The sequence below is a fragment of the Magallana gigas genome, chromosome 2, assembly GCF_963853765.1.
Source record: "Magallana gigas chromosome 2, xbMagGiga1.1, whole genome shotgun sequence".
Classification (NCBI taxonomy): domain Eukaryota; kingdom Metazoa; phylum Mollusca; class Bivalvia; order Ostreida; family Ostreidae; genus Magallana; species Magallana gigas.
The window spans coordinates 5,324,069-5,337,221 of NC_088854.1; the positions used below are offsets into that span (position 1 = coordinate 5,324,069).

Genomic DNA, 13,153 nt, shown 5'->3' on the forward strand with positions numbered 1-13,153 from the left:
CTATCTGAGGCGCGACGTCACAGAACCCGAGCCGGGGGTCAAAGGATTACTACGGGAAAGGTGGAAATGTGATTAATACACAAATTAGGTCCATGATTGGATCTGATTAATAATGACTAACTAATGATCAAAGATAAGGAGTTTATTTATACTAAATATTGAGCATATGTTTTAATTATCATTATGGTGGTTTGACTTTCATGTCAGTAGGTGCAGATGATTGCATTAATTACACAATTTTCTATAGAAAGTTTTTCTTAATGACAAACATAAGGTAATTTAAGTTCAGTTATACAAAATCGATATAAATATCTTATTTATTGAAAAATCTGCATTCAAAATCATGTCAGTTTATATCTCTGTTTTTCAAGATTTTTCGCAAAACGAAGAGTTAAGATACATGTAATTAATGTTTTTTGAGTTATTGAATAATTTTAGAATATCCAATTTAATGCGTTTTCTATTCAGTCATGGTATTAAAAAGTTCCCAATATTTGATACAATGAATCCGCACTATATGAAATATTGTATAAGACGACATCCTTTGTTTGAAGTTCATATTCTGTATCAATGACGATAAAATGCTTTATATATACATCAAGTACATGTACCATCACATATCTACACATATATACGGAAGGTAAAATACTGACAGTTTGTATCGTGTTATCTAAATACTTCACCTACATATCAATAGTGCTCATTTAAGGGAATTCATTGCATGAATATTGCATATGATAAGTAAATAGGCCAATACGTATTTAATAGCAATTTAACATGATTAATACACTTCACACTTTACAAACATGAAACGTGATTTGCGACAAACAGTCAACAAGAGCTTGGACTTTGGGTAGTCGGCCTGTCTTTTTCATTGTTGGCCACTTTTAAAACCATTCTTCGAAATCTTCCTTTTGAGCCCAGATTACGCAATCTATGCACATTTCGCTCGAAAGGAGTGTCATTTTAAACTTCTTTTGATGCACGAAAAAGTTACATTCTATCAAACGTCCAAGGTCTTGTGAAAATGGTTCTAATACTGTATGATATGTATATACATGTATCTATATGTAACAAAGCATTTCATATTTTCGACGGAGACGAAGCTATCCATTTTTCATGAACAGACGGCTATATCGAGTTTAAACAAACCCAGCTTTATAATTTACGGTATATGCGTTTATTCTGCCTCTGATTAAAATAACGCTATGCCATTAATATTGAATAAACGCGTTAAGTTATTGTAGTGTTTTACTATGGTTAGCGAGGTTTGTTACTGACAGAAATTATTTTATAGAAGGCGAAGCTGATCTATCTATTTCCGTAGAAAATAACAAACCCAATACAAGCCAGGTCTTTATTGGTTAAGAGGACTGAGTATAATTGCTAGATTGTAACAAACCTACACATAAAAAAACAGTTTTGATCACAGACACTTGGGACATGGAAACCCCCTCCTTTTATATATTGAAAAAAAAAAAAAAAAAAATAAAAAATCCAAGGCGAACTCACACATAGATCTAATTCTTATCTATATTTTTATATGCATAATACTTTATCGATAATGTCACTTAATCGTCTTTTAAAGCTTGTTTTAAAAAAAGCGTTTTCGGGTGACACTTAAAAAAAGAAAGCATACAAAGATCCTCAACTCGACACCAGCCGGACTCGTTGATACACAAAATGATGTTCCGAATGACATATACGAACACGATACGTCTGAAACTTCCGAAAATGCTTTCTGTGCTGATATTCAAAATCGGGAATTTTTATTACTTTTTTTTTAAAACAAATTTAGAATTTTAAGATCAAGATCAAGAACAAATACAAAGCAAAGAACATTAACAGGAGTTAGCTTTCTTTTTACTTTCCCGGCCAGCTGATGGAATCAAACAAGATTTTCCGAGATGTGAGTGATTTAATCGATAAATTCCCAAATCGGAGTCTTTTAAAATTAGAGTAAATGAACAAAATAAAAGATGAATGTCTGTTTATTTAACAGATGTTCACATATTAAATAATCTGTCACGATTTCAATATACAATCACGTAAAGACAGAAGACAAGGAAAGAATTACATGCCTTCTCTCTTTTTAAGTCAGTCGAAAATTAATGCGATTTGAAAAAAAATACCTGGTTTCTTTTTCAATAAAATACCCTAAAAGCAAACCAGAATGTTATAGGAAGAAAGTGAGTATCGCCCACTATCGGGGGTGGATCCATGCCCCAGGTGCCTGTGGTCTGGATTGGTGGAGGTCTCAAATCTTTTTGTTTGTTAATGAATTTACGAAAAAAAATGTAACGTAAAACCGTAACGGTCGCCATGTTGCCGCCTATGCGTTGTTACGTGCTACATGTTTATATAAATATAGACGACAATCATGTTGCGCGTTCTATTCGTTGACGTTACGTATTTCACGTCTGATGAAAAGCAAAACAGTCACTCACCAACGTAATAAGTAAAATTTTTTTTTTTCATTTTGTCAGTGTGGTATAACTGGAGTTCATTTGTAGATAAGATAGTGATGAGGTCGGAAAATGAGGCATCATTTCAGCGCTGAATGTATATACAGACCACCCAAGGCTTGGGGGGGGGGGGGATACTTAAAAGTATCGGAGGTCAAGAAGATCATTAGAGTAATTTCCCTTAGATTTTTAATAAAATATTTTTTCCACAATAAAACCATTGAAAAAGGATTAAATACACGTTGTTTTGGAATGAAATATATAACATTTTACTCTGTTTTGTTGCAGAACCTATAGATTAGTACCGAGAGAAAAAATAAAATTTATATCACATGGAAAAGCTCTCTAGTTTTTAAGTTCGTCATAAAACTCAGATCTTAGAGGTTTATTGAGCATCTTGCTACGGCTACTGGTGTAATTTTACTTAATGTAGCACATATTTTTCTGTTTTTTTAAGGACCTACTCAAGTATAAAATTTAGAAAATAATATCGCATAAAGGTGACTGTGCAGTTTGAGTTTATCTAGGTCAATTTTATCCTACGGATAATGTCATTTTAACAGTAGAAAATTACTAAAGCTTAGTGGGTAAAGTTTAAGCAAACCTCACTATTTTCAACCCCTTCTCTCTTTCTCTCTCTTTATCAACAAAGAGTAAATCTGTGAGTTCTTAAATTGCAAGGCCCCTGTGCTTAATATCCATGTGAAAATATTTCGGGCGTTTCTAGGTCTATGTAATCTAATATTCTAAATCAGACTAGAAATAAAGCACTTTTTTATGGCAGGAATGAGGGCTATGGGTAACAATATCTATACGTCTTTCTTTTTCTTTGCATCATACAATTATGCACATATGAATGTTTAATACTTGTACAAATGTGTGTGTTATAGTATAGATATACTGCTGAAGGCGGGATGGTTTTATAATAAATCTAACAATTTTCTATATTTGTCGATCCACTAAATGATTTCCGTGAAAAACTGTTGATTGTTTTGGAATTTTAGAATGAGTTGCAGATTTAATGCTTGGCTTGCATATTTCCGTCGATCGATATACGTACCTGTATATCTAAAGGATTTATCTTTCTCATCGATAACTGTTGTGTTTCTGGAGTTCAAAGGTCCTCCTGTTTTTGGCCTTTGTTCGAGTGTTCCACGGCCTCAATAATACTCTTAATCAATACTCGGGTTAATTTGATAAGAAAATCGATGGGGAAAAAACTTGCGGGCTCATTACTGCATTTTAGACTTTTATTACTTATCAGCTGATTGGATTTAAATGTCAACAAATGCCATTTTTTAAAATGACAGAATTCATGTATCGATGAGGAATCTTCAAATGGTGGTAAGTATATGGACATAGTTCCCCCTAGTATCGCCGTTACACAGTAATTGCATGTCCTTTGTGAATGACCTTGTAAATTTGCGTACAGGATTACATGGACACTAACAAAGACACCTCATCAGGACACATCGTCTAAGACAGAGAGGGCATTTAAATAAGGTGTGTTTACAAAAAATTAAATCTCCGGACCAGCTGATTTGGGAAACACGTGGGGGACGTAAACAATAGAACAAAGACCTCGCTGAATCGAACATTCATGTATTTATATATACGCAGTAAGAAATATGGACAGTGCACAGACCAATGCCGAGATACCAGCTATTCCCAGAATAGTGGCCACCTAAGTCCTCTAAAACAAAGTAAGTAGAGCCAGGTAGTTGTACCACTTCTAACTGTCCTTGTCTGTACGTTCTTTGTGGACTTTAATTTCACAATAGCTCTACACTGTACGTCGATAATAGTTCTCAAACTCTTTTGTGTGGCGAAGTCAATATTTCTATGTACGAAGATCAAACATTATTTTTTCACAAAATCAATGCCACCCCTTATGTGCTGTGATTTTCTGGGAATACATGCATATGAAAGATTGGATATTATCTGAAGTTAGTAAATTAGATTTTCATTAACTTTAATACATGTACCTAAACACCGAGTTCTATCTGTGTTCTGAATTTTTAATCTACCAGGCTTTTGTCTTTTGCTTGCAGACTTTGCAGAAGCGTTGTAAATAATTGATCGACGCTACCCGTGCACCATGCAAAATCAATAAGAAAACTACAAGATCCGAACGTTCTATTCCTCAGGTAAACTAAACATACACTGCCAAATTACGTTTTACTTTATTAAAGATCCATTCGGATTATTATAATCCCAAAACTCTATTAACTAAAATGCACTTTATTTTAAAAGATTACCGGTACAGCTTGGTGTCGCTAATTTTTCATCGTTTTATAAAATGCACTTTCAGAATCCACATCAAGAAAGTAACGGGAATTCTTTGTTACGTAATGATGGTTGGCGGATCTTAGGGAATGTACAGAAATTAACAAAAGGTAGGAGTAAAGAACTTTACGCACGATATTCAACAATGATGAATAAAGCTTATGCATACTTTTGATCAAACGTGCAATATTCAATGTTTTGAGTAAGGTATGTTTTTAAGAATGTTGTACCTATGCTTCGTTTGATTTCTGTTGAATTCTTGAGATAAAGACAAATATTCTACAACTTGATCAAATACAAAGTCCACAAAACAGGGCGACTGCCAAGAGTGATTCACCGGTGCCAAGTTCTGGGGCAATTTACAAAGATTTAAAATAACTCAATGACCTCACGGTCATAGTTCAGGAGTTATCGTTCTTAGATCAAGACTGAAAAGATTTAAATTTTTTTTTTTTGGGGGGGGGGGGGGTTGGTTTGTCATTTAAACGCTGATTAATGATTACATTAACTATCATTAATTATTTCTTAAGATTTCCCATCAATTAATTCCCCGTTACAGTCAATGTTTAATAAAACGATGACGGTATAGCTGAGGTAAAGTCCAATGAGTAATTCTTTTTCCCGGGTATTTTCAACAATTAGTCAAAGGTACAATATCTAGTACATATGTAAAAAAGAGCACGGAAAATTTGAGTCTTCGTTCCTTACTTACACAGAAATTATTCGTGAATTGGGGTAATTTATAGAGGACAGTTATTATATGTTTCAGCAAAACTTTCCTAAAAGGTAGTATTTCTATGATGAATGAATATAAAAGGAATCATTGTTCGCTTCAAAAGCATTTTAAACCGATTATGAAACGTTTAAAATAACTATATAAATATCTGTGGTAAATTGTAAACGGAGATTTTGTTTCCAGATATTTAATGCCTTGTTAACTGTTCCAATGCATGATTCCTTAACAATTAGTAAGTCTTCATATTGGTTCAAAGCCGACAGTAAAATCAGTGTAAGGAGTATTGCAGTTGTTTAAATGTTTGTATCTATTTGAAAATAGATACACGTATCTATCAATTGCAAGCTGTTATTAAGTAAACATGCCTAATACTTCACGATAAAGGGAAGACCGAAGTAATTTTTCGATCAGACTATGTTATTAGACGATTCATATTGCTTCAAAGGAAACCGAAACAAACGACAATTTTATTCAGAGAGTAATAGAAAGGAATTGTTTTTTTTACTTCAGGAAAACTGTTGCCACTTTCTGACCTTACTAGAAATTTCAACATGGAGCGCACAAAACATGTTAGAAGTTCAACAAGAAAATTGATAAACGACAATGACATGGGAACTTTTCTTGATGGACTCGCCAAGGATATCAGGAACGGGGACACCGAGAGTGCCACTATAAGGCTTGACACCTTAGAAAAAATGGGAAAGCCTAATTGGTTACGGATGTATCAGAACCCCGAACAACAAGGCGAGACTCTGCTACACTTGGCAATCAAGGACCAGGATGACGAAAACCTCGTTACAAAATTATCAGAGTTGTGTCCTAATCTGCTTCTCATGGCGAGAGAACAATCGGTAGAGTTTCATGGTCAAACCGCCCTTCATATGGCCATCACAAAAGGCAACATAGAGGCTATCCAGGCAATGCTAGAGGTTGGTCGGAGAAAGGATATCCAGATGTCCACTTTGCTGCACATTCGCGCAACAGGATCTCGATTCGTGAACACGGTGATGATGGGACAACTTCCTTTAACTGTCGCCGCACTGACGGGGAATACCGACATAGTTGATGTTCTTTTAGAGTTTGGAGCTGATTTGCACATTCAAAATGAAGAGTACGACACTGTGTTTCATTCGTTGGTAAAGTACGCAGCGACATACCCAGAAAAGGTAGTAACCATTATTCAAACGATGCGGCACTTGAACCAAGAACTGGAAAACAAAAACCGAATCGAAAGAAGCACGTTAGACCACTCTGGAAATGATATGCATCGACATACCCATTCATTAGTTTGGTTTCTGAAAAACAGGGAACACCTTACCCCACTTCAGCTTGCCGCCAAACACGGGGTGACAGAACTTTTCGAAGAGATTCTTAACATTAAAGATGTATATTGCTTTATAAGTGCAAATGATGGATTGTTTGACGTTAAGGAATATGATGTAACAGAAATAGATACTGTCAGCACCGTTCGAGCCTACGGAAAGCGCTACCACACACCTGTTTTCTCAAAGAAAACTATTCCCCAATATATGCATGGAATAGCTAAAAACGTCGTACACTCAAATGAAACACAGTGTGCACCCTGTGGTGAACAATGTTGCTCCTACCCCGAAACAGAATCTATTTTGGAAATGCTTTTTGGATTTGACTACGACAGCAAAGACGCATATCGTATTATTGAGTTACCACCTGTAAAAAATATCATAAAAATGAAATGGAACTCTTATCAATGGTTTTTCAGATTATGGATGGTACTACATTATGCCTTCATGATAGTCTTGACTATCTATAGCGTATATAATGTTGAATTAAGCATTCCAAGTGTGAATGGAAACAATGCTACTACGCTGTCTGAAAATTTTGTTTACGGATTTCGATGGGTTTCTTTTGTTGCAGGTGCCTTCTACGGTTTTATAGCAGTTTGTTTGTTGAGCGCTAAGTTTCGAAAGAAAAATAAACGCTCCTACTTTGTTCATAATTTGGAATACATCATTCCTATGTTGATGCTATCTGGTACAATGATCGTTGATGTTTTGTGGTCGATAACAGAGGAACATGATAACATTCCCTTGATCTTAGCTTTAATCTGCGGTTGGTGGTTGAATGTATTTTTTCTTTCACCAATAAAACATTTTAGTTTCTTTACAGAACTAATCAAGCGTGTGATTATTGGGGATCTTTTCCGGTTTGGACTAGTAATTCTTTTTGTATTGTTTTCTTTCACCGCTGGAATGTACATAGTGTTTCGAGGAACAGGCGAGGAGGATTTTACTTCGTACGGAAGCACACTGATGGCAATGTTTAAGCTCGGGATTGGAATTGATGACATTAGCGTACTTTATTCCGCCCGAATTCCCTGGGTAGCGATTACGATCTTCATTGCCTACACGGTCTTCACATATCTTCTAATGCTAAATGCCTTGATTGCAATGATGTCACAGACATGTTCCCTTGTGCTAGAAGAACGGTTTCCTCAGTGGCGAATACAACAACTCTCTGTCGTTCTGTTCATCGAGGATATCATCTGTCTTTGCTGTTTTCAGAATATTTTGTCCTGTGCAGGGACAAGAAAAACTATCAAAGGGTCAGATCCAATTACAAAACAATTGAAATACGAAGACCGTTACTTTTTGGAAATCCATTCCTTGCAAATGGAATATGCAACGACGGAGGACAAAATACGTGCGAAAAAGAAATGCAATGAATTACAAACACTGCGCCCACAGTTGAATATGCAGGACAGTCTGCTCATGAGTAACGATTTTACGAACCCAATTTACAACTCGAACTTTACTTCCTTTCGGCAAAGGTATAGGACAGGAGATCTTGCCGCTGATTCAGTAAGATCTCCGTTCAGTGACTCCTCTCAACCTTCTGTTCGTCGTAGAAAGTCAACAAAAGAGAAGAAAAGGAGACCACTTGAAAAACTAGATGAAAGGAACACGGACGAAGAAAATGAAGAAATGAAAAACGTAAGACAAGTATCACCAAAATCTCCCGAAGTACTTTCTGACCGAAGTCCTACAAGAAAACCGACGCCAAAATCGCAACGAAAAAGATATCTTTCTGAGAATGATAAGGAACAGCGGAGCCAGCACTCACCTGTTGTTGAAACTGAGTCGCCAATATGGCGGGTAAATCTAGCTAGGACACCTCTCAATGGACTGAATTTTGAAAAGGGGCAGAAGCATTTAGAGTATGAAATCCGGAATCTCGCTGATTCATATACCTGATCAAATCAAGATGTACATATAATGTTGAAGGTTATGGAGCATCGTATCAAAAAGTGCTATTTTAAGACATGCTGTGATACTCGGTGACAAAAACCTCAATACGTTGATTATTTATTGTGTTTGAGTTTTCTAAACGTTTTGGATACATTATTTGAAAACATTTTGAAGTTTGTAATTGACATTGTTAGGGTAAACATTTTCAATCTAGTCTAGTCGGGTTTTTGCAGTCATCGTGAAAAGGCAGTATTATACATTGAAATAGTTGAATTTCATGGTTGCATTTGAAAAAAAATAAAAAGGTTAAAGTTATAACAAAATTGATTTCTTATATAGCATTGTTTCTAATTGAACACGCACGCACAAACGCGCACACACACCCACAGTCTCATCACAATGGGTATCGAAAAAAGTTCTTAAAAGGTACAAATGCATTGTATTTTTAAATAACAGATTGCGCAACGACTAGCTGCAGGTCTGTATCTCCCGGTCTGAAAAAATTCGGATGGACGACCTGGGAGCCACAGTGCCTCCCAAAGTAAAAATCTGCAATTTACGGCGCACAAAAAATTGCGCTAGATTTGGACTGTGTCTCTAACAAAACACAGCCTTTGTGTTACAGCCGCAATTTTTCTGACGGTCAGTGGTCAGGACCTTGTCACATCTTCAGGCTGCCTTTACCACGGCAATGTCTACCCGGTCGGGTCATTCGATCCCTCTCTATGTGAGATCTGCCAGTGCTCGTCCTCTGGACAAGCCTACTGTGCCATTGTAGACTGCTTTTCCGTCGGTTGTGTCGATGCCGTCCACGATCCTAACCAATGCTGTCCTTTATGTCCTAACGGTAACAATTGCTCAATATAATTTCTTGTTTTTTTATGTTTTGTCATTAATGAGGTTGTGCTCATAATTGGATTTAGAATATACAAAACTTAATCAAAATTAAATTCAAATGTTAAAACTACCAGTAGTCCTAAAATCATCGATAATGAACCCATAATGAATTGTAGTTCGAAATTGCAATGCTCCAGATGGAACCATTATTAAACATGGCGACACCTACTCGACAGCATATATGACGTGTCATTGCTTACAGTTCGGCACTCTGGCGGAATGCGCCTACAAACCCCCGTAGCCAATTCAACCTGAAATCGTCGAGCCGCCCAAACCAGTCAGCTAAACTGTAGTCAGCAATAAATTCATACAGAATAGTGTTCGTCCCTTTTTTAATAATGTTTTATATATTCAAATTCTTGAACACGTGTCTCTGGTATTTAACATCAATCTTGTTCACTAAGTTAGTACAGATTTGTGTATAGACACTGCAATATGTCTAGGCCTGTTTGTTGATGGGTTGTGACGTCCCCGAGGGCATTTTTCTGTTGAGGCATAATAATCAGTTTGAACTCAAAGCATGATGATGGTTGATTGTTATCGTAATATACCATCTTCGCTAGCCAAGGGTTTTCGGTCCACTTTATTCCCAATAAACCCTTGGCGGATTTCATTACGAAAACTCAGTGTCAAGCTCCGTTTTATGAATGGCTGCAGCTGCGAGTAGCTGATCCAATCGCAGTGCTTGTAAATATAAACTTAAAAGAAAACACGTGTGATATTTGGTAATTCACTAATTCACTTGCTTTTAACAAGTTGAGACACAAGTTCTCGAGTACAGTGCCTCCCTAACGATAGTCTAATGAGATCGCTTTAAAAACCTTTATATATTACTGGGATTGAACATAGTTTTACAAACTTGTCAAGGCTGGCGTGATAGCATGGGAAGTAACCATGGCGAATATAGAAGTAAGTTGACTATTCCGTTAGTATATACGTTCCTGCTTATGGTTATTGCTTTTAAAGGTTCAATGAGCTGCGTTTTATTTAATTTCTTTGGTCCGCAATATTCACGACAACGATACCTGGTTTTATGGCATGAAAACTTTCATATAAATCGGCGACTTATTCACTTCCGGTACAGATCCTTACAAAACACTATGAATAAAACATTCCGTGCTTTCCATAGGTTATTACGGAAGCCTGTAAGTGCCACATAAGATATATAAAAAGAAAAGTCTTTATAAGAAAAACTCATTGTATATATAAAAACACACACCTATATATACGATAAACTCAAGTATATAAAAATAAGCAGCTTTATATATAAAGGAATTACAAATATATATATAAAGAATTGTGTATATATATACATGTATAAAGCTAGGTCGTGTATATATATAACGGGACTGTGAAATATAAAAGCAACAGTGATAAATATATAAAGCGAAAATTTTCCACTGAGTGATCTTCACTGAGTTCAGCCCAGCGTCTGCATGATAAACCCCGCCTACGGAGTAGAGGGTCAGCAATATTATGCTCCCGAGGCAGGCAGTTTAAGATTCAATAGCTAACCGGCTGGTCCACTTAATTTCAAAGAATGTTTTTGAGAAGTTGTTAGAAAATGAACAAACAAAATAGTGTAACGGTTTTTCAAGTTACAAATAAAATAATCAGTTTATAATTCGTGAGTTCGCTTAGGTTTCCTTCCTAAGAATCAAGTAAGAATCAACAAATGCAACGAAGACTTCAACTGCCAATAGAACACGCAGTAATAATAGGATTTTGCTAGGGCCTACCATGGCTATTTGATTGTAGAACAACTAACAAGAATCAAAATACAAAATTAACCTATAATCAACTATCCGTAGACTGTGGATTTAAACAAACAATTCTGTTTGCTACCACTGTGCTACACAACCATTATCAATTCACCAATACACGGTCAGTCGAAAGTCACCAAGACACAATCGAAGTCACAAAGACACTATCAAGTCACTAAGACACAAGTTACAGAAGCAGGGTTAAGAACTGAGTGGTCTAGCTAACAATTCTGTTGCTTTCCGACACAGCTCAAATCCCTGTTCTGTAGAACTCTAACCGAAGAGTTTCGCCAGAAGACCGGTTGAGTCGTTCAACGGCAGAAGACTGACTAAGAATGATAGGGTGGCTGTATATATACCCTGCAAGTTCTCACTGATTGGTCTAATCATGCATCATTTCTATTGGGTATACTGATTATCACTGATTGGTCAAAAATGGAGGCATCTGATTGGTTAAACACATGATACATTTCAATCCGGAAGTAAAATCATTACATTACCCACGCCTTCGAAAAAATATGCGTCCTCGCATTCCAAAATAAAACATAAGTGTCAGAAAACATTTATTAAAAACTGATATGATAATAGTGATTGTTTAAAGGTGCCTCCTACTAAACATTCGTAATCTTTAGTAATAGTCAAAACTGTTTTAGTCATCTGGTGTGCCTGGGGAAATCTGTCTGAACAGAAGTACAATGGTCATTTCATTGTAGACTCTTCCCTGAGAGTTAGCTTAACTTTAGGCATGATCTACAAAGAATAGAACTAAAATGAACAGTAGTCATCAAGATAGGCTGGTCGTTTTGTACGTCTTTTATTTGTTGTCATGTCACTGTCACGTTTCCTGTCGTCAATCTGATTGGAAGCGGCTGCTTCTTGCTTATTAGAGGTAACTTCTTTATCTTGCTCACCTCTCAAAATTTGTTTCACAACTGGTCGGATTCGATCAGTATGTATGACCTGATGTGTTCCTCTGGCACCACAATTGACTTTGTATGTTACGTTTGAACATTTTTCAATCACCTCAAAGGGACCCTGCCAGTAAGAAAAGAACTTAGGCGATGTTCCTGCTTTTCGCCTTGGAAAATACACATAAACTTTATCGCCTTTATTAAATGATTGCCAATTGAGTTTCCTGTCGTGGTACCATTTCTGCCTTTGTATATTGTCGTTCATCAATTTTCTCACGATGGTATGGGCCTCTTCTAGTTTTTCCTGCAGTTCCCAAACCCATCTGTTTTGAGGAATTCTTTTCATGGATGATGGCATCTCATAAACAATATCAAGAGGTGTAGCAACTTCTCGACCTAACATCATCATGTTTGGTGTCGTGCATGTAGTTTCGTGGACAGCTGATCTGTAGGCCATCATTACGTATGGAAGGTGATCGTCCCAGTCATTGTGATGTTCATCAACTTATGCAGATAACATATTGGCAAGAGTTTTATTAAATCTCTCAACCATACCATCCGATTGAGGGTGGTAAGGGGTTGTATGAGTTTTCTTGATGTTAAATAATCTGCACATTTCTGAAAACAATTGGCTTTCGAATTGAACGCCCTGATCAGAATGGATCACACTGGGTGTCCCATATCTTGTAATGACTTCTTCCACAATTATTTTAGCAACAGTTGCTGCCTCCATATTCGCCATTGGAAAACTTTTCGTCCATTTTGTAAAGTAATCCGACACAACTAGTATATATCGGTTACCTTTGTTTGACATTGGAAGTTCACCCAATATATCTGTACCGATACGTTCTAAGGGGGTACCGCAAGT

The 13,153-nt window shown here is 36.4% G+C and overlaps 2 protein-coding genes across 4 annotated transcripts; one reads left to right on the forward strand and one right to left on the reverse strand.

Moving 5' to 3' along the window:
- Positions 1-3,632: 3,632 nt before the first annotated feature.
- On the forward strand, positions 3,633-8,834 carry LOC105328301 (transient receptor potential cation channel subfamily V member 5). 3 transcript variants are annotated; one of them, XM_011429098.4, is made up of 5 exons: positions 3,633-3,809; positions 3,898-4,168; positions 4,517-4,612; positions 4,777-4,861; positions 5,998-8,834. In XM_011429098.4, exon 5 carries the CDS (start codon positions 6,039-6,041, stop codon positions 8,718-8,720), a length of 2,682 nt encoding a protein of 893 aa, XP_011427400.3. In that variant the 5' UTR covers positions 3,633-3,809; positions 3,898-4,168; positions 4,517-4,612; positions 4,777-4,861; positions 5,998-6,038; the 3' UTR covers positions 8,721-8,834. The 3 variants fall into 3 exon arrangements, with proteins under 3 accessions (XP_011427400.3, XP_011427399.3, XP_011427402.3); XM_011429097.4 differs by lacking the exon at positions 3,633-3,809 and having other exon boundaries at positions 3,833-4,168; XM_011429100.4 differs by lacking the exons at positions 3,633-3,809; positions 3,898-4,168; positions 4,517-4,612; positions 4,777-4,861 and adding an exon at positions 5,386-5,537.
- A 3,305-nt stretch (positions 8,835-12,139) lies between these two features.
- Positions 12,140-12,742, reverse strand: LOC136272609 (uncharacterized). The gene has a single exon (XM_066074365.1). The coding sequence runs from the start codon at positions 12,740-12,742 to the stop codon at positions 12,140-12,142; it is 603 nt and encodes a 200-aa protein (XP_065930437.1).
- Positions 12,743-13,153: the final 411 nt, after the last annotated feature.

Excerpts from the sequence above, each read along its gene's own strand:
- LOC136272609 (XM_066074365.1), bottom strand. The coding sequence starts at position 12,742 with ATGGCCTACAGATCAGCTGTCCACGAAACTACATGCACGACACCAAAC.
- LOC105328301 (XM_011429098.4), top strand. The coding sequence starts at position 6,039 with ATGGAGCGCACAAAACATGTTAGAAGTTCAACAAGAAAATTGATAAAC.